At 37.2% G+C, this 27,084-nt stretch overlaps 1 protein-coding gene across 1 annotated transcript in view; it reads right to left on the reverse strand.

Moving 5' to 3' along the window:
• Window positions 1–7,399: 7,399 nt before the first annotated feature.
• The window catches only part of LOC136872005 (uncharacterized), a 340,785-nt gene continuing 321,100 nt past the window's right edge, over window positions 7,400–27,084 (reverse strand). The window contains exons 6-8 of the mRNA XM_068227412.1: window positions 19,186–19,284; window positions 17,974–18,058; window positions 7,400–11,065 (exon numbers count right to left, since the gene is read on the reverse strand). Coding sequence (XP_068083513.1) covers window positions 10,981–11,065; window positions 17,974–18,058; window positions 19,186–19,284 — 269 coding nt within the window. The 3' untranslated portion in view covers window positions 7,400–10,980. The remainder of the gene's footprint in view (window positions 11,066–17,973; window positions 18,059–19,185; window positions 19,285–27,084) is intronic.

Genomic DNA, 27,084 nt, shown 5'->3' on the forward strand with positions numbered 1-27,084 from the left:
AAGAATCGTTATGACTATTACACCCTTCCACCTACCATGATTTCACTAATCTTTTTCAAGAATGGGGGTTAATTGCATAAATCATGTATGGTAGAAGGAAGTATATGTTCCAGCCAGCTACTCAGGGTAAAAATATCAACTTAGCCCATAAAAATCTGTTAATATAATCGCAGGTTCCATTGAAGAGTAAAGACATTCTCATATCAATCATTCAACCCCCCATAATCAAGCAATTAACCATGATATCGATCATATCATCATAGATTATTACTATTAGCATTTATACTACCTTATGGCTACATATTATTACCTATTTTCAGAAAGAAAACGCAGAAATTATCCTAACTCTAGTTTATTAGCATGCTAATATGATATCAAATAAAATCAAATCGAATTGAGGCTGTAGAGAAAAGAAAATGAAATTGTGTTACATATTTAACTTGGATACATTAATTATTTCAATTGACATAGTTGAAATTGGATTTACTATAATCTTTCATTCATAACTTTTCATTAATACTTTGTTGAATCATTTCAGTTCATCACTTTTGCATACAAATAGTTCATGGGGTAAATGAGGATTGATTCTTTATTTCAGGGGGAAGTAGGGATTCTTCATATTTAGTTTGGATTTTTTGTCCGCCTCCGTAGCGTAACGGTTAGTGTTATTAGCTGCCGTCCTCGGGGGCCCGGGTTCGATTCCCGGTACTGCCAGAAATTTAAGAATGGCAGGAGGGCTGGTATGTGGTTCAAATGGTACATGCAGCTCACCTCCAATGGGGGTGTGCCTAAAAAGAGCTGCACCACCTCAGGATGAGGACACGAGTTTACTTTAGTTTGGATTTTTGTATTAACTTTTTCGAGTTACGAGATAATCAATAAGTTTCCTGAGTGTGGTATCAAATTGTCATCACACTTTAAATTACTATGTGTATAATAATACTAAGTAAATATTGTCATATTCATTCGTACATGCCAGTAGAAATCACATATTTTTTCAATAAGTGCCATTAATAGAATAACCAATCAGTTCAAACTATGAAAATCGTGCTGTACGATTATATATTTATGTAGGATGGTAAAAGGTTTGTTTTTTCCACCTATTCAATACATATAAATTTTATAAATTAGGAATTTATTATTGATTCCACTTGAGACATGTTTCGCCCTTCATTGAGGGCATCATCAGTCAAAATATCACCTCAAGGTAAAAAATCAGGTAACTGGTTAGTAGTTGACATGTACAAATTATTTATTTATTATTTATTATTATTTATTATGTATGTGCTACAGTAATTAAAATAAACTCTTATATCATTTACCGCTGTGCCAATACTACGTTGTAATTCAATTCACCAATCTACATTCACATTGTGAAACATTTGTTCTGTAAGGCGTTGTTCCTTAATATCCCTGTATCTACTCCATAAAGTATGTGAGATTCAATTAACCTAGCATAATCTCTCATGTTATACTACCAATCGACCTTTAATCACCTGGACTGTATCTCTATATTCATATGAGCATGACCTAACCTCGCTGCTTGCGTCTTATTTTATCATACAATAACCGTAACTGACACAAAAATCCGTAACATCATCTTCCAACCATTGCTCACACAATGAACAATTAATATTCTCCAATACTATCATTACTTCATAATTCTCATATATCTCTCTTCTTATAAACTCATCAGCACACACAAATTCTGAACTCATTTCTTCTGAACAACCTCTTTGTTACGGTTTACTAGTCCATCGACGACATATTCTTCTTATTAACCGCGAATTCCCAATATTTAATCCATTTCTTCTTATAATACAGTCATAATAGCCATGTCTGCCAATTTGGTCTCTTCAATATCCAGGTTTAATTCACAGACTCTCTTCTTGATCTCGCCTAGTTCAACGCTAAATTATCTTTCCGAGTAGATTGGTACATAAACAACGATATGCACATTCCATATATGCTTACAATAACCTAAAATCATCTTACGAGTACGATATAACTATTACTCAAATTGGCACACGCTTGCGGTTAACTTAAAATCTAGCACTGACATTCACATACCGGCACATATAATTTATTTGTAGGCAATTCTGCACTCCTACTATTATATTTCAACAACTACAAATAATTTTGAACTGGTAATTTGGAAACTTATTACTTATCTCGTCTTGATTGGGTCAACTGCTGGCTCCTGCTCGTTTGTTATGCCATCTCTGAGCAATTCAACTTCGGTCTCCGTATACGTCACAGCTGGGCATTGGTCTCGGCAGTCTGGCTTGAGTCATAGCATCTCAGGTAGTCCTTCTCCACCAGTTTAAGCTTGTTTCCTCATAACGCAGGTGTCTATGCAATAAGAAGACAACATTATTTGGGCAGAATACATAGCTAGATCTTCCATTATAAGCCTTCTAGCAAGTATGAATAGTTATTGGTATTTCTTAATACTTCAAAATTGTGCTCTAAATATATATATTTCCAATGAAGCTTATTCTCATTAAATATATCGTCTGCTGAACGTTGACTAATGCTTCTAATTAATCTCTCTGCTGTATTTGACGGTATCCGGCCACTTATTATAATGCAGCTGGCCCTTTTCTCCTCAATCTTTTACTGGTCTGTAGCTTTCGTTAAGTTCAGTATTTTAATACGAAAGTGTATGCGTTTTCCTCTCGTCTCAGCTTATTTTGCAGGCGTAAATAACTAAATTCTCCGCTCGAATGCATTTTATCTCTCGGCTTTCTTCTCTTACGTTGATAATACTTTTCTTGGCTCGCAGTAAAATTACTATCTTTTTTAAATGCGATCTTCTCTTACAAAGTAGTTAAGAATAGAATGAATTCAATTATTTTTTAAGGACCATAGTTGTTCTATCTAAGAAACTCTTTTCTTTCTCGCCGGTCTTTATAAGTCTTCGCCTTCTAATTATGATCAGCTTGCCTCTTGGATACACTTCATATATATTTGCGTTGTCTGAAGCTGCTCCGCGCCATTTTATCCGCTACATCTCCATGTTAATGATCATCTCAATCGTAACGTAATGGTACACTATGTAACCTCTGTTATTCTCAAATGTTTATGAAAGTTTACTGATGATAAAGATTGAATATATACATGGCTTCTACTTCGCTCGGAATTTGATATTTTAGAACAGTTAGTGGACAATGATAGTGACGTTGATGAAGCAACAACTGACTTAGATGATTTAACACATTCACTCCCGTAGATGCCTTAAGGCATTTAAGAGCAGCCTATGTGCGGGACCGTATCCGAGTTAAGGCATTTAAGGTCATGCGATGTAAACATTGTTTTGAATTTAGCACTAAATTCGTATGAAGTCGTAGATCATGTTGAAAGCCATAGATGGCATATAAATGAACAGTCCCTCACCCTGACTACCTGAACAGAGGGTACATTTGAATGGTTTCTTTCTTGTTTGTTTGAGTAAACACGGGCCTAAGCCATTCGTGGTATTCTTGTGAGGGTGTGTAGTGAAGTGTGTTATTGTGTCGCAATAAGATGACGAGTTACAAACACAGTATATGAAGTGAGGAAATTGAAGGCATGATGATTCTGATGATGAACTCGTACCTGATTTCAGTGATAGCGAAAGCAATTCCGATAATGGTGTACCAGACTCTGGGCAAAGTTAAATTTAGCACATTCACATAACTGATATGCATCCATCTTATTGCCCACCTGCAATCAAGTTTACTGGCTGGGTAGGATTAAGTGTTGACATCGAAAATAGCAACAAAACAATGTCTTTCGTCAATTTATTTGTAAATGACAATTTCCTTGGATATGTATGCCATCAAACAAACCTGTACATGGAACAAGTTCTTAGTGCAGCATTGTGTCCATTCACTAAATATTCTATTTTTCAGACATGGAAACTGGTTGACATAAATGAGATGCAAAAGTTTTTAGGACAGGACTAATGTTTGTAACCAGAACAGTTCAAAAACCAGATCTGAAAATGTACTGGACAGAGGACACTATTTTTGCCCCGCCGATTTTTTCGAAAACCATGACACGAACTCGGTTCGAAAACACAGTATGGGCTGATTGCAGAAACGATGACTAGTTTTAAGCCTTAGACAACATCTACCTAAACAACATCTAAGTTGCACACGGTCTTCCATTGCATAAACAATGTTCAGCCGATGTTTAACTAGACATCATTTAAAGTTTCAACATTGGTTTGAAAACGGAGATAGAAGTATCTTTCATGCAACGCTTTGCTTGTTGCAACCAATGAAATTTGTCGGTGTGTGTGCCGGACGCTAGTCAGCTGTTGTCTTCCTACACATTACTCAAATGTGGCTAAGCATGAGCATGACTTGCCCACAGATAAGAATATCACTTTCGGTGGAAATTAAATCTCATAATGAAATATTATCGACACTAAAGCGACATGCCACCGTACAAGGAAGTGTAGCTTTGATTATAGTGTTGTTACAGTGAGTGTAATCTAAATAGCTTCGGCGAAGGGAAGATGAAAAATTAGTACTGTGTAACCGAATGTGTTGTATGGGCCATATAGATGTAGCTTGCATTCTGTAAATCATAGGTTCAACACGCATCATCGGCAGCCCTGAAGGTTGTTTTCCGTAGTTTCCCTATTTTTAAACCAGGCAAGTACTAGGGCTGTTATTATGGCCACGGCTCTTCTTCCCCAGTCCTCCTCTTAAAACAATAATCACCACCACCACCACCACCACTTGCCTTTTCCTATCTCATAATTGCTGAAAACTTATCTGAATTAGCATGACAGTTATAAAAAGCACACCTCACAACGTACTTTTTAGTTGTCACTATTACTATATGTGTGCTTACTTGGCAGTAAATATAATATAAGTGAATCCGTACCAGTTGATATATGTGATAGCCCTCTGATGATTGGGACAAGTAATTCTGACATGTATGTAGTCAAAGTGACCTATAATTCCATGGAAATTATCCCATGATAATAAAATATATCGGTTGCCAAGAACTGTAGTCAAGTTGACAGTTACTGAACTGTCCCTTTGTCAGTCTCAAGAAACAAGTCTCTTGAAAAACGAAATCATATTTTAAGCTGTACCTCCCCATCCATTTCAAATGAATTGATGTGATTGTGCAGTGGATGACCCACAGAGAGGCCATTGGACTAACCTTTATTCCCGGGATCGTCTCAGTATCATAATACACATACATGTTTCATGGGACATAACCTCTGATTGTGATTCACTCCTTACATTTGAGGTTAAACAGTGTTCTTGGCAATGTTTAAACATGGCCGGTTGAACACAGGTTTTAGACAGTGTCTAAGTGATAAATAACATCTTGGCAATGTGGCGGCCATACTTAGACATTGTTTAACCGTAGACATGGTCTAAACACCATTTTTGCAATCGGCCCATTGTTATTCTTGCACTTTAGCGACAGCAGTCATTATGAGGGGAATCCTGATAGGCTATACAAAAGTAGGGCAGTTCTCGAAAGGCTCAGCGACCAGTTTTCAGTTGTGTATACTCCGGATCGGAAAATCGCCCTTGATGGAGGAATGTTAGCTTGGAGGGGCCACTTGCGTTTCCGAGTTTACAATCCAGAAAAAATTACCAAGTGTGGGATTTTGGTAAGAATGGTATGTGAATCCCCTGCAAGGTACATATGTAAGTTGAAAATCTATGATGCAAGTGGCATGAACATCCAGGACACTATATTTGGCTTATTAGATCCCTACCTTGGCCAGGGGTATACAGTGTACATGGACAATTTTTACAATAGTGTAGGCTTAGCCAAGGAACTGCGTGAACAAGAAACGGCTGTTTGCGGGGCAATAAGACAGAATAGGGGACTTTCTAAGGAATTCAGTGAAAGGCAGAAGAAGTGAGAACAGGAGAATGACTTTCGATAGGGACAATGAAGTACTGCTATGTTCATGGAAGGATAAAAAAGTTATCACCATGGTTTCAACTGTACATTCTGCAGAAATGGCTGAAGTACCAAACAGGTTTGGGAAAATAAAAATGAAACCTGTAAGCATTATTGATTATAATCAGTTTATGCATGGAGTGGATACAGCTGACCAGTATTTGGCATTGTATCCATTCATGTGAAAAAGAGTGAAGTGGTCGAAAAAAATGTTTTTCTACATTTTGCAATGTACATTTTTCTAATGCATTCAGGCTTTTCCAAAAATCCAGTAACTCAAAAATAACTTTCCTGACATTCATGCAGACAATATGTAGATATTTCTTACAAGACAGTGAATATGAAGAACCATCAGAAGCCTTGAATATTTCTGTGTTACCGGTCCCATCTCAGTCTTCAGTAGGGTCATCAGCATCTATGTGTAGTCCACTGGTGCAGCCCCCTACGCGAACTCCGGCTAATGATCCACCATTTCGACTTGATGGGAAAATAAAAGAGCACATGCTTCATGAATTTCCAGACATGAAATCGGACAAATTCCCAACTAGATGATGCAGAGTGTGCGCGAAAAGCAACGTCCGGCATGAAACCAGGTGGTTCTGTGGAAAGTGTGGTGTGCCTCTCCATCCAGGAAAATGTCAAACCCAGTACCATAGCCTCAAGCACTACTAGTAATCATCCTCAAGGTATGTTGAAATTTTCAATATTGTACCTACAATTGTTTTCGTACAATAACATTTAATGTAAAATAGTGCACTACAGAGATGAGGGGATTTAAAAAGGCTGGGCTGGAGCTTTAAATCACCCGCTGAGGAACTGGTAGTCAACGTGTTAATAGTGAATAATATAACTGAAAGTGAACACAATGAACAGAGTGATAATGAAAATGAAACTGGTGGTGGTGGTGCTCTTCCAAATCCATGGTGCGAGTGGAGAGCTGGTGATCCTGATTTACCTGCATTCTTATTCAATGAAACAACTTGTGGATATAGGGCATTACATAGGAACAACCCTTCAACGCTGCAACTGTAAATATATTTCACGTAACATAATTATATTTGTGTTAGACTCTTTTACAGTGTTCTCCTCGTACAGCTATTCATAGTGCAAAAATTAATTAGGAGTGGAGCAGGAAGAATATGCTGAGGGTAACAGAGTTCAAAAGGTTAAACTTATTTTATTGATGGAACATAGCTCATTCCTGCACTACAGCTGTGAGTACAGTATTTACAATATATGGAAAAATGTGTTCCCAGAGGTGTTTGTTTTTGAGAAGTTCCAATGTATTAAGTTATTTCAATGTTCAATAAATGAATAGTAGATTTCCTGACCTGCATGTGAATAATGTACAAAGGCTCCGATGGGTTAAAGGAACAGAGCAAGAAAATAATCAGCCCATCATAAAATCAACTCAATAGAAAATGGTAAATGGGAGCGGTCATCATTAGTCAAAGAAGCAATACATATGGGATGATAAAAAAAAGGTAAGTACCATTTATTTGTGCCTTTATACTGTACATAGTCATTAACAATAAAGATGTTCCCTGAGATCAGAGTTAATGGAGAACAATTATAATAATCCTAGGGGAACGACTTATAGCAAATCTAAAATATCCACTAAATTCAAGTAATCCAACTTATACAGTAGGTTTTGAAAAAGGAATGTTGTGGATGGTTTACATGATTTCAGTGATTATTTTACCTTATAATCAGTTCACTGTACAATAACAGAAGTGTTGTATAAATAATATGAAATGCTAACCATTTATAGAATTTCATGGTCATTTTGTGTTAAATTACAAACTTCTGCAATATTTTCACCATGAACAACTGTTTTAAAGAGAAAGATAAAATAAATTTGTTGTAAATTTATGTTCATTCATCTTTATATTGCTCACTCTTGACGATAGCAAAACATTAGTTTGCAAAAACACATGAATATATGATCTCAAAAGTTTGTGATAACAGATATAAAAAATGTGGTTTATAATAGCGATCACCAGTACCTTATACAATTCCATCACAAATTATGAAACATTTTTGAGATTTTCCTTAAAATTACTGAGAATACACCTTGCACATTTATCACCACTAGCTCTTAGATCAAGGAAAATAACAGAAATGTATGTTTATCCCAAATAACAATTTGTGAGTTAACATTTTTTTTTTTCCTGGCAAATGTCCTATAATGAGGACAAACAACATTTATATATAAAGCTCTGTGTTTTCAAGTATGGAGTACTAGGTTAGCATACAAATCTGGCTTTCATTCTTAAGTGACACTACCCCAGCTAGTGTCATGACATAAGGCATCTCTGCTGATTCCTGATCTCCGGTGATAGTGATTAGGTGGACATTGATGGCCAAGCAGAATGTTGGAGATTCTGTTGTCACATATTCTTCACCCTTCTGCTTCATAGGACCATTTTCCAGCAGAATAATAACCTTTCACACCAATCATAGGTTAGAAATTGACTGCCTCCATGCTTTCCTTTCCCTTTTCACCTGGTCTCCAGATTTGACTATGTGACAAGCCCAGTTGGATGGTAAATTCAGCCATCAACAAGTATGAGGAAATTGAAACAAAAAAAAAAAAGATCTTCTGCAGGATAGTATTAGATATCTCAATTACTCTAGTTTGGACGTAATACCACATACAGAGAGCATTACACTGCAATAAAAGGATTATGGGCTTAAAGTCATAGTGTTTTGCCAAAATAAATAAACTACAGTATTTCTGTTTAATCAGTCATTAGTACCATTCTCATTGTTTTGAATATTGTTTCACTGATTTACATATTTTAGAATATGATATATGGTTTGAAGACAGTCAGCAACTATCAGCATAAAAAGCAATAGTAGTGGCACCAGCAACCTCAGAATTAACTGGGAGAGCTGAAGGTCATCCATATTTAAGAACTGTTGTAGCCCTTGGCAGTGGTATAATATTTTTTGGGATATTATTTTGTATGATATTTCTGCTTAATCTTGTATTGTTTCATTTTCTTCTTTGGTAGGCACTTTGTGTCTCACATCACCTGCAATGAAGTAACTTCATTCAAGTTTGTTTATAACATTGTATTCCAAGTCACAGGCAGGGTAGTTAGTTCCATAACAGCTGAGGCCTGACCTTGAAATTATCTACTGCAGAAGTCAAAACACAAGTGTTATGTACCAGAATAACACAGCATTATACTCCAAAACTTAAGTGTAGTTCAAAACTTTAAATTCCATTCAAGTCAATTAGAATCAAACTTATAAAGTAAAGCTTGAAATCTGGGAATTAACCAGCTGAGCCACTGAGCTCTAATTGTACAAGAGTTGATGGTTTCTTAAATAGGACATTTTCACTGAACACATCACAGCATTAAATTGTTGTACTAATATCAGTTATTATCAAGTTCATTGTCCTGTTTTGTGAGCAATGAGAGCCAGTTTTTAGATTAGCCTTGAATACTTGAATTGGAAAGGTTTATTTGTAACAAAATATGCATTGATGTTAAGAGAAAATGGCCTTATCAATTTTAAGAACCTACTCACTTTTATCAGTGCTGAGCCTTTCTCTGTTTTCACTTCAGCTCTCGCAGCTCCATATAACAACATACACTATCTGATCAGAAGTATCTGGACACCCATTTGTACTCGTAAACTAGATGACACTATGACTGTTGCTGTTAAAGCCAAATGAGAGCTCAAATGTTGCTCAGTGTTACAAGATATCTGCAGAATGTGTGGAGTAGTGATTTTGAACACTTGGTTGCTGGTTGCCACAACAGTAGCCAATTAATCTGGGGCATTTTCGCCTCTCTCAGTTTGCTCAGATTGACAGTAGGGGATGTGATTTTGAAGTCAAAACTGAAAGGCAAAACCACAGCTTGATAGGCCAGGCGTATTGGCCAACAGGGACCATCGAGCATTGAAGTGAGTAATATGAGAATATCTCATGACATCCTGTGATACCAGAACAAACCAAACCCCATGGCGCATCAGTCCCAAAGGGCCATTGTTTACCAAGTGACCACTGCTCAGCCCGAAGGCCTGCAGATTACAAGGTGTTGTGTGGTCAGTACGACAAATCCTCTCTGCCGTTATTCTTGGCTGTCTAAACCAAGGCTGCCATCTCACCATCAGATAGCTCCTTAATTGTAATCATGTAGGCTGAGTGAACCTCGAATCAGCCCTCAGATCCAGGTAAAAGTCCCTGACCTGGCCAGGAATCAAACCTGGGGCCTCCGGGTTAGGAGCAGGCACGCTACCCCTACACCACGGGGCCGGTATCTTGTGACCCTTGAATTCCACAGTGCCGCTAATTGTGCAGCCAGCATGGAAGCTATGAGGAGTGGGGATCAACTGTTAGGCACCTAACCCATAAACTGCAAATTTTGCCAATGAATGCTAAACACTGTGTTTGGTAGTGTGTAGAGCACTGCTTCTATACCATGGGTGACTGGAGAGTTGTAATTTGGAGTGATGTATCACACTAAACCATGTGGCAACTGGATAGAAAGGTTCGGGTGGGACTAGAAAGGAACTGGCCAGCCTAGAACCCTAATCTCAATCCTATTGAACACCTTTGCCCCAGACGCCAACAGCCCACATCACTAACTATGCTTGCTACATTGCAGCACTATTGGGAAGTATATCCAAGGAGCACTTGGAGGATAGTTTCAAATAGGTGTCCAGATAGTTTTGATCAGAGAGTGTATTTTTGTAGTAGCTGTAGGTCTGTATGTATCCTGTGGTAATCATACATAGACGAAACTCTCTAATGTTACAGAATATTGTAAATAAAAGTTTCTTCATTTAATATTAAAATTGAGTAATCATGGGAAGAAAACTAGTCATGACTTTGGCTGTTTGACTGCAAAGAATTATCTGATAATTGCTAAATACTACTATGATTCTAGCATGGCTGATTATAAAACAACTAAACCATATGCAATGGATTAATATCTTTAGGACTAGAACTTTTTTGTACAACATAATATATGAGGATGTATAATGAATGTCAGTCAAGTCTTTTTTCTTTTTTTAACAAAAGTTCTAACTTTATCACTATACACTGATTGCTTTCTCACTGCCTTCATTTGGTTCGTAGATTGCTCCGACTTCTTCTTCATCCAGATGTCTTGGTAATTTCCTGGGGAAGTAGAAAAGTGATCATTAATACCATATATAATACTACCAAGAAGAGTTTTGAATGGAATTCTCTATTTAAAGTTGCATGTTTAGTTTTATCTATACAGGCTGTTGGATAAATCCCATCCAATAATCATGGCAGTGAGGGTAAGAACCAACCCTCTAACTCAAAATTTAAATTCAGTGTTAACTGGGGTAATTAAGGTAATGTAGTTTCGCGACCATAATGTATCATGGACAGAGGAGTCTCTGCGGTCGTTCTGCTTACTTTCAGTTTGGTTTTTATTTCTGAACGACAGTCTGAGTGAAAGGGGTATTGTATCTGTTCAAACATTCGACATCCAGTTTTTGGGGGATCTTGATGTATCATGACCATTAGACACGAAAAAACGAATTATGCAATCTGGGATTTAAGAGTCATGGGGGCTCCTATCAAAGTGTTTGTGCTGCAAACCTCATGTAAAACATCATTATGTTACTTGCTCCATTTGAATGTGGATGAAAATTGCAAGTTAGAGGGTTGGTTTCTATCTCTGTTTTAATTGTTCTAATCCCCTTTATCTTAACATGTTATTACTGGATGGCAGTTTTCATACATCCTGTATAACCATATGATAGTTGTTAACAGATTAAGTTATAAATACAAACCCATGTTTAACAAGGGGAATGGCCAAAATTCCTTATAAATGAAAAAAACTATAAACTGAAATACAGGACCCTATCATCATCATCATCATCATCATCATCATCATCATCATCATCATCATCATCATCATGAATTCCTTTCAGTGAGCGGGGTGGGATGTTTAGAATGATGTACCTCCATTTGTTATGATCTTGGCATCCCATGTTTCTCCTTTCTTCTCTAGGTTTTTTCTTATCTGGTCTAACCACCTTTTGATAGAGCATCCAATCAGTCTTTGTTCCGGAATGATCTTCTCAGAATACTGCCATGGAGTTCAAGTCACCTGCATCCGCTTAACGTGTCCTAGCCACTTCATCCTTGCAACACTCACAAGGAAACCCTTCCAACTTTAAGTCTCTGATCTGATTGAGATTTGGTACAACGACTTAAGTAGGATTGCTTTATTCAGCCATATGGATGTGGAAGTCTTGTGTGTGCGAGAGAGAAAGTATGAGAGCGTGACACATGAACTTGCCTGCTGCCCCGCCTCTACCTGCTTCCTGCCACTCACTCCTGCCCATGCAATACTTAAATGAGCAAACTTCGACACCCCAAAATGGGTGCTAGGTATATGACTGGGCCTTTAATTTTGATATGGCTGAATGCAGCGTTCCTACTGAAGTCGTACCAAATCTTAATCAGATCGGAGACTTACAGATGGAAGGGTTTCCTTGTCAGCCTTTCTTCCATGGTCGGGCTGAACTGCAAGTCTCTTCATATCTGATTATTCCTAATTCTGTCCTTTTTATCTGTACAGCTGGTCTAAGGAACTCCATTGTACAAACTTGCAGCACCTTATATTAGACCTATATTTCTTTCAATCATTTAGTACCTCACACACTTTCTTGAAGCTTTGGATTAGAGGTATATTGACCTGCTCTTATGTTTTGTAATCCAATTCACCATTACAATATTTAGTTGAAAATATGTGCATACTTATGAGAGATAATTTCTGTACCTCATAGATCAAAATTGTAACTCCATTTTTAGTGATTATGAGGTTTTGGTATCGTAAGAATTATCAGAATGAAATCTATTTGTAGTACCTCCTAGCTTTATTCACATTTGTTATACTGCAGTGAGCAAATTAATTGAGACAAGCTCATATTTTATAAGGAATTAAAAACATTCTTCAACTTATCCCAGTTATTTCTAGGGCTGCTGGAGCCATACAGGCTCATTTTGGTTTTGGCTGGGGGTTTAACCTTTCACTGCTGTGATCCAATATACTCGAGCTGCCTGAAAATGTCCACCAGAGCTGCAATCAAGTATACTCGAGCAGGATTTTGCACCACCAGTGCTGCGATTGAATATACTCGATCTACCTTTTAACTGTGTTATATTCTTCTGCTATCTATTAACCACACTTCAAACCAATTAGTTTTTACTGTATTTATATTATTAGTTCTGTAGAAGAACAGTTTTCTTTTGTCACACAGTTGTAAACATCATATTGGAATGATGGCTGCCGCGTACGAACGCAAGATTTATCCGGAGGAAATACACTTTTAGAGGAGACTGAGTTGGATGTGGATTTCGATAGTAGCAGTAGTGATATTGAGGATATTAGAGAAGTGATAGGGAGTGATAGTTGTGATGATTTTGCTGCCAGAGGGAGGAAGAAATGACACTGATCTGGGCCTGCCCACGTGGTTGGACGACAAGTGTGGGCCAAACACACATGCCTTTCAAGCGCCAAACCTGGCTCTGTAAAGTAATAATTTGACCCCTGAATGCCCTGATATTGATTATTTCATGGTATTTGTGAATGAAGAGGTATTGGCAAAGGCAGCGGACGAGTCAAACAGGTTTCATAAACAGACAGTTGACGCTAAGTTCATGACAAGTTCCCCTCTACTTTTATCAATATTGTGTGTGTTTAATTTAATCTTTCTGCTGTTAAACATGTGTATAGATAGGTATTGTTTGTATATATAGTAGACACAACCTATAATGCAAATGAAAATTTCACCGAACACTGGATCCCTATCATGACCTGTCTCCAAAACTGTATGAATGAACTGGGGAGTTAAAATATTGCTTTGAGATATTATTCTGTTAGTACTGTAGTGCTTGTATTTTATGTTTAAATTGATGATAATGTATGTTGAGGTTGCTGGCTGAAATAGTCCAGCACTGGGGTCACACCAACCTGTCCAAGAATTCAGCAGTGAAAAGGTTAAGGCTGGATGCTCTTCCTGACATCATGTAATTTCTGAGAAAAAAATCTCAACTCAGGATTGATTGGGATTTGAAATTCAGCCTTCTGGGTAGGAAGCAAGCAGTTAAACTACTAAGCTAATTATGCCCCCACTCCACTCTGCTCTGACTATATTTTACAAGGAATTGTAATAATTAATATTAATTTGGTTGCTAGCTTTGGCTCAAACTGGCTTTATCTATGAGCACCTTTACCTATTGTTGGAGCAGCCAGCACTGACTAATTTTAAACAATAACAAGCAATAATGGGCCATTTCAACTTCAGCTGAGTGCTTGTATTTATAGCAGCGCATGGTTTTTCTGTGTTCTTGTAAGTTTTATTTATGTGAAAATGGACACTTTGCTCAGGAAGCAGGCAAACATTGTTTTTCTTAGAGAAAAACCCACATTTTTTACTGTGGAAGATATTGCCCCCTAGTGTTTGGGGTGAGGAAAATCTAATGTTTCAAGAACTCTTATGCCTTGCAGTGATTCTGGTTCCTCGTCTCCAAACAGAAAAGGGAGATATGGAAGAAAGCAAAGAACCATTTCCAGAACTGATAAAACTCTGCTTAGATACAATAAAATTCATCCTCACAAGACAAGCAAGTGCCATCAGAAGGATTTGTGGGCCGTTGGAGTTGACACCGATGTTCCAGCACTATGGTGTTAGGCTTCATGTTGTTGGGTGGAAGGCAAGAAAGCCAATAAAGCAGCAGTTATTGACATCTGTCATGAGGAAGAAAAAAAAAAATGGTTTGGCTAATAAGTATAAATCTTGAACCTCTATTGACTGGAAGACAGCAGTTTGATTCATTTTATTGTTCAAGGTTAGACAAAAGCAACTGTGAGTCACTGCAAGGTGAGCATCTTAAACAGTCTGTAAAATACCCTTCCAAAATAATATTCTGAAGTTTTCTTCATTACTCGTGGTCCCAAGGATCTAGTACTAGCTGATGACAGCATGAATTCATCAAAATATATTAGAATTGTATAGCATAGGATTGTGCCATTCCTACAGACCTTTGAGGATGGTGAAGGGACATTTCACCATTTTCTCGTACTGTGTTACAACTTAAACACAGTCAAGATTCATGGAAAAAAATAAAAAAGGAATAAATTAATGTGCTTATTTGGCCTAATAATTCTTCAGACTTAAACCCTATAAAAAAATGTGTTGTGAAGAAATAAATGTCTTCATAAAATGGACTGTTCGACAAAAGAACGCTTGTTAATAAACATAGTAAATGTGTTGTTTCATGACAATGAACTGGAAAACACTTGCTGTAAACTCGTAGAGTCAATACCAAAATGTGGAGGAGGTCATTGAATGCAAAGGACGCCACATTCATAATTAATATCTGTAAGTATAGTATAGTTGTATTAGTATATAGGAATACTGGAAGTTTTTATCTTGCCCCAATTAATTTGCACACTATCGCAGATTATGAAAAGGATACCATATCTTCCATATATCTTAGTATAAGTATACAAATAGTATATTAAAATTAATGAAGTAAGAAAAATCTAAGTGTAAAAAAAGTTCCAACTGTGCACTGATAAGAGGCAATGTCCTCGGGTAGCATTGTGAGTTACTACTCATGATCTCCAAGGTACAGATTTGAATACTGTTATGACTAGCTTCATCGGTATCCACCATCTAACAACTAATTGGTTTGAAGTGTGGCGAATAGATAGCAGAAGCATATAACACAGTTAAAAGGTAGATCGTGTATATTCAATCACACCATTGGCGCTGCAAAATCCTGCTCGAGTATATTTGATCGCAGCACTGGTGGACCTTTTCAGGCAGCTCGAGTATATTCGATCACGGCAGTGAAAATGTTAAATCCCCAGCCAAAACCAAAATGAGCCTGTATAGCTCCAGCAGGCCTAGAAATAACTGGGATAAGTTGAAGGGCACAGAATAAGTATACAATAACATATAAATGAGCTAGAAAAATGCAGTGGCAAATAAACAAGTTAAATTTTAATGAAGAACTTTTGATTCATAAGAAGTTATAGAGTGCAAAAGTCATACAAATGAATAACACAATATTGAGGCCTGACTGTTCTTAACTGACACAAGTAAGTGAAAATGAAATAAAATCCACAGCCTATTTCCAGTCATTCAACCGGGTCAGGAATGGAATGAATGAAGCCCCTATCTAGTGGCGATGTGCTGGCTGCCGAAGCCTGTCGCACTCCTCTGGGGCAGTGATAAACGAATGATAGGTGAAATGAAATGATATTGGAGAGTGCTGCTGGAATGAAATATGACAGGGAAAATCGGAGTACCCGGAGAAAAACCTGTCGCGCCTCTGCTTTGTCCAGCACAAATCTCACATGGAGTGACCAGGATTTGAACCATGGAACCCAGCGGTGAGAGGCCGGCACGCTGCCGTCTGAGCCACGGAGGCTGCACACAAGTAAGTGTTAAGTGTTATTGTTTTCATAAGTCAGTAGCCTCCTCGTGGGTCCCTCCATGTCATAAGCTCTGTGTTCCACCCCGCAGTCTGTAGAAGCTTGGGAAATGGTGTAGGCCTACACCATTACTGAATAATTCTTCAATAATGCCATGAAAAATTGTTTTCATTCATATAGAAATCGGTTGTACTGGCAGGAAAAAATTTATAATGCCAATGTCGGAAGAACATAGGAGCCAGACACATATTTCCAGTTGCCATGGTGACCAGGATTTTTCAAATCCTGTATTTATATGTACTAGCATGTGCCCGCGGCTTTGCCCGCGTTTATTAATTCAACTGTTAGATGTTTCTAAAGTATTTATTTAAAAGCAAATTAAAACATTATATTTATTAACTCACATCGTTTTGGCATAAATTGCATGAAATACGTTATTTTATTTTTATTATATTGTTACTTTCAATGCTTAAGGTACCGGGTTGAGGGATGGGACAAATAATATTAAAACCATGTAAAAGACCATGTTATGTAATACAAAATATATTGTTTCCTTGTAGAGCTTCGGAATAAAGTATATTAATGTCCTTCCATTTGGAGGTAAGATGTATACTGTACTGTGTTTGCCTTTCGAACTCTTGAACGATCTACGTACAGTTGACAATGGCAAAAGCACCGTTTTCAAAGATGGAGTCCTACAACTTTAAGCGATTGTCCTATGCCAAAATTTCAGATCTCTGTGTGCCGTAGATCTGACTGAGCTTCGCACACATACACCCAAACACTTCCGAATATTACGGGCTGATGGCTCCTCGTGTCGCGGACCGAAAATGGCTTCCTACTCAATGGACTTACAGTCCGAGGAATACTACTTCGCCCGCGGCATGCTCAGTCATGATGGTGGCTTCAATAATATTCGTCGTCAGTTTCAGAGCCGTGTTCATTGCAGAGCATCAACATCGTCATATGCCCTCACATGATATAAGACCAAAAACTGTTTCCTACGCCCTGGACATAAAATGGCTCCTTGAATATTGTGTTCTCTACCTATCTTATGTACGTTGCCTAGCGACAGTGACTCTATGCATTTAATCTTGGTGACAGCACATTGGATTGTCATATCCCAATGCATGTTTTCCGATGGTTTTTCGTTCATAACTCACCAACGAAAGCTAAAATGAAAATTCCGGCTTTGTGGTGCCTTCGGACCCCTTTCCATCTACCTATGTTCAAAATTTCAGATCTCTGCGTGCTGTAGATTTTGCTGGGCATCGTGCATAGACACACAGACAGATAAACACTTCCTTTTATAATTATAGATAAACCAAGAACAAACATTTTAATCTTGACATCAAGTTTGTAATATATACAGTAATTCAATGTGCGTAAGCATAAGACCCAGTTCTAGAGTTCTTTTATGAATCGTATTTGATCTTGTGATTATTCTATTGTCTGTATAAGGACTGGGGAGTAATCTCAGATTTGTTTCAGTGAGGGTTTCATTTACAGTCAAAGAAAATGAATAATTCTGTGTGCAAAAAGTTAAATAGTAAAATTGCTTTCTGATATGTATGTGAGTCAGTGCATTAGTTTTACTCACCTTTTCCTTAGGTAGTAGATGACAAATATGATAACACCATTACCAACCAGCAGCACACATATTATAACAGTTGGCAGCAGTACATCTGTTGGCAAATAAAATACTGTAAGTGCATTGTTATTATACAATATGAGGGTAAGTTTGTACAGATCACTTATATATCATACTCTGCTAGTAACAGTAACTTGATAATTGATGCAAGAAACTTGTTTCATCATATTCTTTATAGTAAAGGATGGAAGTTGACATTCCATCCCTGACCCGGTCAATGACTGGAAAGCAGGTTGTAGGTTTTAATTCATTCATAGAAGTTGACAATAAAAAGAAGTTGGAGAAACATAATTAAATTGACAAAGACAACACCACTTGGAAATTAGGCCAGTATTTATGGGATTACCATGAGGTGTATTGGATGAGATTCATTTAGAAACCTCAGGTATGGTATGCATGGTATTATTATTATTTCTATCTTCCTGGAGGAATTTTATTGATACTCTGTAAAGCTATGATGGAACTTGCTGTCAAGAGATGCCAAGAATTTGCCTTTTCCAAAATTTCCAAATTTTTTAGATACATGTAGTCTGTGAGTGTGTGAGGACTGAGTTAATGACAGATTAATAGAGTGATTGATTAGTCAATTAGTTGATAGCGAGAATGAATGAACAGAGAAAAACTATGCATAGATATGTACCAGTATTTTACACATTATTAATTTTGTAAGCCATGTATATATTGCAAATAATGTCTAAGTTTTAAACATTGGTCTAGGAAACCTCAGGTATGCATGGTATTATTATTATTTACATTATTTACAATAATAATAATAATAATAATAATAATAATAATAATAATAATAATAATAATAATAATAATAGGTTTCCATTTTGGAGAAATAATATTCAGTAACCTTCGATACAGGGTCAAGTATAACTTTTATGCAGTGCTTTGGGAAAATCTTTGCAACATAGTCAGAGTAGTATTAAAATCTTTCAAGAAAATAAACATTGTCATGATTTCTGGTAAAGAGACACAACCTTGTGTTGTTTTCCATAATTTTGTAACACATTATTTAAATGACATAAACCCTAGAAACTTACCATGTGAGTGTTTGTTGTCATGTGCTGAATTGAGGAAGGGCATTTTAGAATTTCTTATCAACAGAAGATAAAAAATGGAATAGTGATGAACAATGTCTCTTCTGTTTGCACTTACCAAACATCAGATCTGATTCCTTGATGACTGCTGTCACTTCATTATCAGTATTGTTGTCAGTCTGTAATCTCATGGGTCCCCATATACTGTTAGATGTATCTGAAAAAGATATATATTTGCAGCATAAAATAGTGAACAGAGTTACATTTCTGACTCCTTTTCTCTTCTTTTCAAATACATTTAGACTAAGTTAGTTGCAGATAGTACAGGGCCATGTTGAAAAGCATTAATCCACCTCCCATCCAGCAAGGCTTCCTCTGGAGATCCCCCTCTGTCTCTATAGATATTGATTCCCTCCATCATTTATCACTTGCAGAACTGTTCAGCTCTTCTGCCCTTCACCCATACCTCTACCTTCCAGAAGGAATGGAAGCTATGGAACTCGTTGTCAGGAGATGTCAAGAATTTGCCTTTTCCAAAATTTCCAATTTTTCTAGATATGTTGTTTGTGAGTGTGTGAGGGACTGAGTTAAAGACAGATCAGTAGAGTGAAAGGAAGTACAGGGCACACAAATAAGTGATTGGGAGTGATTAGTCAACTGGTTGACAGAGAGAATGAACAATGAGAAACAATGTATAGTCAGATATTTTACACATTATGTATTTACTCATTAATTTTGTAAACCATGTAGATATTGCAAATAAAGCCTAATTTAAAAAACTGGTGTACTAAACATTTTATATATATGTGGGGCTCACAATTTTTCACTTGACCTTCCAGTTTTCTGTCATCAGAATTGTGGTAAATAGCATGAATATTTTTCTTTAAAGATGTTAATATTCTATAAAAAGCAAAATGGCAATGTTTAACAGTGTGCTATTGAAACATGCATCCTCACCAAGAGAGATTCTTCAACACTGCAGACAGGAAGTTCCTGAGATCCACTATCCAGATGACCAGGACAGATGAGTTAAGAAATGAGGTGGTGAGGCAGGAAGCTGGGATTAAGGGGCATATCAAAGGCCTATGTTGATAATACTAAATTTAACAGATTTACATCCTGGTTTCTCTAGAACTGTCCAACATAATAAAACAAAATTTTGATAGGATATAGATTCATATCTAACACATTTATTGATCTACTTTCTTGGTTCTACCTTTATTAGAAGATATGTTTAAAAAAATCAAGTTCTTAAATTTTTAAATGTGTGTATTAAAAAAAATTTATGGTCAAACATTGTGTGGTATCTCCACCACTGTAGATCCATGTAAAAAACAATAATGCTCTTAATGAGCGGAAAATATTTCAGAGCCCTACGTTAAGTAGTTTCTCAGAAATCACACTTGAAAATGTGAAGCCACTTACAAGACATAGGATTCTACGATGCTTCTTACTACATGAACATCAGATATTGAAACCGTTCAATACCACATTAATAGACACGTCATGAAGCCCAGTAAGATATATGTGCCATTTTCCGCATCATTTTATGAAATATTTAGTTGCGACAGCATTTTACGCCATGTCCGGGATACAAATGACACTGCGCGAGTTCAGAGTCAATAGTCCTAGTTATGCATACAGAGAGGGAGAAGCTTTCTGTAAGCATGACCTTGGGGTATTGCCATCTCTATCGTACAAGGGAGACAGAGATGACGCTACTCTCAGAATGCTGCCTGTGTCAGAAGGCGTGGTTAACTTAGTATTTCAAATCAAGAACTGGATATTACTACTAGTTTACCACTTATTTCTTGGATTCCAACCCACAAATTTTGCGAGCTAAGCAATAATAATACTAAGAAAATTTTGTTACAAGCGCAGGAGAAGTATATGAAAGGAATCAATAAACTCCATCTAATTTACTGTATTTAATAATGTAGAGGTATGAGTTACTTCTTGAACACATTCCTAATGATGCATTTAGATAACACCACAGTGATGGAAGCCAGATATCTTTGTAGTGTTCATAACACAGAGTGAAGAGTCCCCATTACCCTCACTATCACGTGCCAAAATGTCAAAGAATGCTTTAGCAATTACTATTAAACCTGCAATGCGATTTGGATGGACATAGATCAGTAGAAAGAGGGTGTAAAGATCTATAAATTGAATATCCATTTGACTCTGGAAGTTGATTACTAGCGGAGCTATTGTCTCAAAGTGGGAGTAGCTTTCCATCTCCAGGGCGAACTCCACCGATCTGCTATAAAAGGAGCCTCCCCCTGACTGCCAATATTCATTCTATTCAATCTTTTGAGTCTATTCAGTCATAAGTACTGTATATTCTGTGTCAGCCAGAGGCTTATGTGTTTCATAGTGCAGCCTGTGTTCTTATGTAGAGCTACAATTATTGTATGGTGGTTGTCTGTGATACCGACAATAGTACTCAGTGAGGGAGTGAATACAAATAATATGATCTTCAGGGTAATTAAATGAATTTCATTTAAAGACCAGGTTACGTTATCTGAAAATTGTCAGTACGTAGTGAGATATTAAGCATAGAGAACTAATGATCATTGTGCCGTAATTAGTTCATGTGCAGCTATTAGAAGCAGTCATAAATAAAATATCATCAGATCAGCCAGGAATATGTACCATAAATGAAGAGTGATGCTCAGTTGGAGATAGACACATTAGCGAATATATTTATCTGTAACGAACGGGGCGCGAGTGGCGATCTTCAGACTCATGGTAGTCCATCTTGAGCTTATGAGTGGTTACTACCATTGTGGCATTATCTTGAAGTCAGATAAACATCTCTTCAAATAACCCGACTTCTATTTATGTTCGCATGTATGCGAGTGCTCCTCGAACCCAGGATCTACATCTTCTAGACACACCTTTGTGCCAGTAATATTCCTGAGTAGAGAGACAGCATGAGATGTGTGATGGCTTGGAGGTAGCAGTTTCCAGGACATCATGGAGTCAACACAGAGCTGGGTGATCCCAGGACCTTCTACTAGCAAGGCGGCAGTCATAGATAACTAAATCCATATGGGTATTGTTAGATGACAGCAGATTACACATCGAAATGATAAGTACATTCCAATGATCTCTTAGCATGAAAATCCGTCAATGTCGCAGTAATATGTTAATTTAAACTTTGTAGATAAAGTCAGTAAAATGCACTTTGATTTCCTATATATGATGTGCAGATAATGAGATGTACGAGTTTCAGAAGGGTATAGTTTTGGATTTAAATAATTCAGCTAATCTCCACAATCTTTCCGAGTAAATTCAGATGGTACGATCTTTTTAAGTCCCAATGTTAATTCATTCAGGTGCTTCACAATTTAAGTTTTGCATGACTGTAGTCGTCCTCCTTTAGTTTAAGGATGCTGTTAAGTGGAGAAGATACGATGGCTCGAGGTGCAAACAAATGACAAATTTTATAGACGTGCGAATGTGTGTAATGTTATAATTCAATTCATAATGTTGAGGGTCATCTACATATTTTAGAAGATATTCGAATAGTATGAATGTTAAGTATCTGTGTTTGAAATTGAGGGCAATAGAAATTATAGGTAAAGAATGTGCAGGATGGGAGAAATGATGATAATAATAACAACAGAGAGGCTAGTAATGAATTCTGCTGAGGCATTAGATAAAATGAATGATACATGAATAGTGCCCATGGAGGTAATATGCATGGAAAACATGCAAGAATTTAAATGAAGAATTAATCATTTATTCCGGATGGAATTGCGTGTACACACTCAGCTGTTGGAGCTAGAGCGTGTCTTCGAGATGAGTGGTTTATTGCCTCAGAGTGGAGGTGAGAGAGAGAGTGAAATTCCAGACCCTCAGTTGTTCTGTCCTGTTAGGGATATGCCTGCCGCCTGCACGCCTGTAAATGGCAGAGACAATATCGCTCATTTCAAACACTGTATTTAAATATTCAAGTGCTTAGTAATTTGATTTCACAAGGCTACATGTTTATTGAGCCATGGTTGATGTACTTCCTCCAATTAGGGTATTTAAATAAAGCCATAGCAGGGAATTTCAGATAGCACCTCAAAGCTAAGACAGCATGGTTCGACACCCGACTGGTATCAAAGTCTTTGTATCGATACCAGAAGACCTTTAAAGGGTCACAGATTCTGGAGAGCAATAAAGTGTATTATTATTTGTTTACATGTGTTATTGCTTGTGCTGTATGTAATTGTATGTTGATTCATTTGTGGAGTTACAGGCTAACCAACGTTGAAGTGTCCGCATTGTATATATTATTTATTAAGTTTTATCACCCCGGAGATACCCGTATACTCGGTAGTATAGTAATGTTTAATGAGATATTGTAAGAATTATAGTGATAGGCGACGACACGGTTTTAATGACTATGTAATTAGTGGAGTGGATGGCATGTACTTGTCAAATACCATTTCCATGATCTCGACTCTGTAGAAAGTGATTCACACTGAGCTCGATAGCTGCAGTCGCTTAAGTGCGGCCAGTATCCAGTATTTGGGAGATAGTAGGTTTGAACCCTACTGTCGGCAGCCCTGAAAATGGTTTTCCGTGGTTTCCCATTTTCACACCAGGTAAATGTTGGGGCTGTACCTTAATTAAGGCCACGGCCGCTTCCTTCCCCTCCGAGCCATTTCCTGTCCCATCGTCGCCATAAGACCTATCTGTGTCGGTACGACGTAAAGCAACTAGCAAAAAAAAAAAGTGATTCACAAGAGGTGCCACCTTCTTCATGTAATGTATGTTGTTTTGTCACAGTATAATGGATATCAGTATTAAGGTGAAAGGGACAGATCCCTGTTAATTTGTAGTGAAGTGTAATATATGCGGTGTTGAATGATTTTGGAATGGGAATGCCAGAATGAAATTCAGAAGTGAGTAACGAACTGACAAAGACATTAAATGGCTTTACCCATGCATTAAGGTTAAGTGTATTATATTTTTAAAATTGCCATGCAAGCAATTATGTGGCATCTCTCGTGTGTATAAAGTTTTCTTAACCAACGTTTTATCTCAGTGGTTAGAATTACATTGTGAATTCGGTAAAAATCCATTCTTGTTATTTAGTAGATTGTGTATTTCCTTTGCTATAGTGCCCTACTTTCAAGATATTTATCTCACATGCCTGTTATTTATTGAACATAACTACGGCCCCTGTGCTCTCGAGCATAGCCGTTGTGCTGAATGAAAGTAGGAAGGATGGGACTTCGATGCCTGGGTTTGATTTTACTGACGTTTTCCATCTGTAACCTATTTGTGAAGCAGGATTATATACTTTTACTCTGTCGAGGCCCGGGACAGGTGCAATATGATGTAATATCATAGTAACCAATGTAGCCAACTTATGCAGCAGGACTATTACTATAAATCAACATAAATTACCACCTAGAGCAAATAGTTCCCGAGATATCTTGTCTTAAATGAATAAATGCTCTTAAAATCTGGAGAAATGATTCGTGCAGTAAGAAATAAACTTAGAGTTGTCCAAAATCAATTAAACTTACATCAAATTGAAGAAACTCCCAAATAATTTTTCCATTTTAAAAAAACTAAAAATTGATATTTTTGCCAGTATAACCCTTTGCACTCCCCTTAATACATCTCTACTAGACAGAGTCAGCACATACAAACTATGGTGGTTTAGAAACGTGATGAGGATGGGGCCTATGAGAACAGCTTGAGTGTACTTCGAAAGAGAGGTAGAAGGAAAACGTCAGGTTGAAAGGCAGAATCTAAACAGACTGATAAGCAACCAGCAGAAGGACAAGGGATGATGTCATGAAGAACAAGACATTAATGAATAGAGGAGACTGAAAGAGACTTATCAACAATACCCAGGAAACAGGAACTGTAAAATGGTGATGATGATGATGATGATCACTAGTCAACTTATGTAATTAAGTCATAAGAGACATCATATGAACACAGATTACATTCTTCAGTCGTGATATCCATTAAAGTGATAGTAAGACACTAATAATTTTAATACTCTTTCTGTGACAAAGAAGTAACCTTGCTGGAGTAGCCTACTTTAACTGACTATAATTGGCCATCTTTAATTGACTCTTGGGACAGGAACACCCTTGATGTCATGTCCCCATTACCAACATTATGATTAGAAAGACAGTTTTGTTTGATCTAGTTGTATAATGCATGTGTCTGTTCATTGAGAATGTTGGTATTTTGAGACACTCACAACATTAGTGAAACTTTGTAAATTTTACCTAGAGTACCCCTATGGCTCGTTCCATGTTAAGAAAACAGTATTGCTCTTACGGATCTACGAGTGAACATACCCCCTCTGAGACACCCATAATTCCTCGTGATTAAGAGATATTATATAGTACTTTGTAATGTATTATGAAAGATAGATAAAAAGGATGAGGCATATTTGCCCTGAGATATTAAAATAACTGTATAAGATTTTATTTTTCATAAATACATTCGTAGGGAAGATGTGCAATGGCGGGAACAGCCATTGCTTCGTTGCCTTGCTTAATTTGTCTTCTATGTTGCTCTGGTACAAGCATCTGTGAACCGCAGGCAGTTCACTTCTGTAGTGAAGTCACGTACAATGTTTCTTTATTGCATGCGTGTTTTTAGGCTGTAAATCAGTGCGTACTTGTCCTCTGTTATGATAATCTTCTGTTGAGTGGGACCATAAAGTTGTCTAATGGCTGATATTTTACTTTGGTTGTATATTGCATAGTATGTGTGTGGTGTGTTGTATTATTTTCATACTGTTCAGAAGTTGTTACTGAAGATTTTGATGCTGTGGTGTGCAGCGATAAGTCATGGCATAACTTATACTGATACAAAAATTTGTCATGTGTTTTGTTTGGTTTTGTTATTTAGCTGTTCTTTCTTAAGTGTATTTTAATTACTGCTGTTTTCTTTAAGACCGCATTTAATTTTTACTATTGTCTTTTGTTAAGCAATATGACAGCGCAGTAGTACTCTGTGTTGCCTCGTGAATAATAATAATAATAATAATAATAATAATAATAATAATAATAATAATAATAGTTTTACGCCCCATTAACTACTTTTACGGATTTCAGAGATGCCTAGGTGCTAGAATTTTGTCCTGCAGGAGATTTTGCATGCCAGTAAATCTAGCGACACGAGGCTGAAGTATTTGAGCGCCTTCATATAGCACCGGACTGAGCCAGGATCGAACCTGCCAAGTTGTGGTCAGAAGACCAGCGCCTCAACAGTATGCGTCACTCAGCCCGTCTGGGGAAATTTATTATATGCATCTTTCACCCTTCGAACTTATAAAAATATTATTTGTCTATTTCTTCCGCCGATTTACCATACACTTCAATGCGAAGGTTTTTATGTGCTGTAGTTTATCTCTGATTCTGTACAAACCAAAAATAGCCCCTGTAAACTGTTCGTCCCCCTTAGTTCATACAAATTATTTGCAGCTTAGTTTATTCCGCTTGTTATCTTGAAGTTAAATATTGAATTTCACATATTTATGTGCCGCCGTTTCCCCGTGATTGTGTTGCGCAGAGCCGTTCGATATGGCAACCCTGTTTTCATAAGAGCAATACTGTTTTCTTAATGTGGAATGAACCATAGTTCTGTTGGTGTTTGGTAGATTCCCCACCCCCCTCTCTGCCTTTATTACAGCTCAAATTCTGTGGGAAAGATTGTCTGCCAAATGTAAAAATGTATATGGGGGATTGGCAGGCCATTCATCCTGCAGTGCTATAGCAAGTATATGTAGCATCAGATGTTATACTGGCATTGAAAATTCAGGAGTTTGATTATTTTTGAAATTTGACTAGTACTCCTAGAGAAAAAAAGAAAAAAGAATATCTTCAAACATGCTTTCTTTGTCATATTTGAATGAATCTCTAACCAGGCAGCCAAGGCACATGCTATGTGCAGAGTTCCCTCATGTTCTTCTGACAGCGAGGCTTGTGGATACACTCTGATAACACTGCATGATTTAAGAAATTTAATATTGCCTAAGGTAACA

Source organism: Anabrus simplex, chromosome 4, assembly GCF_040414725.1.
Source record: "Anabrus simplex isolate iqAnaSimp1 chromosome 4, ASM4041472v1, whole genome shotgun sequence".
Classification (NCBI taxonomy): Eukaryota; Metazoa; Arthropoda; class Insecta; order Orthoptera; family Tettigoniidae; genus Anabrus; species Anabrus simplex.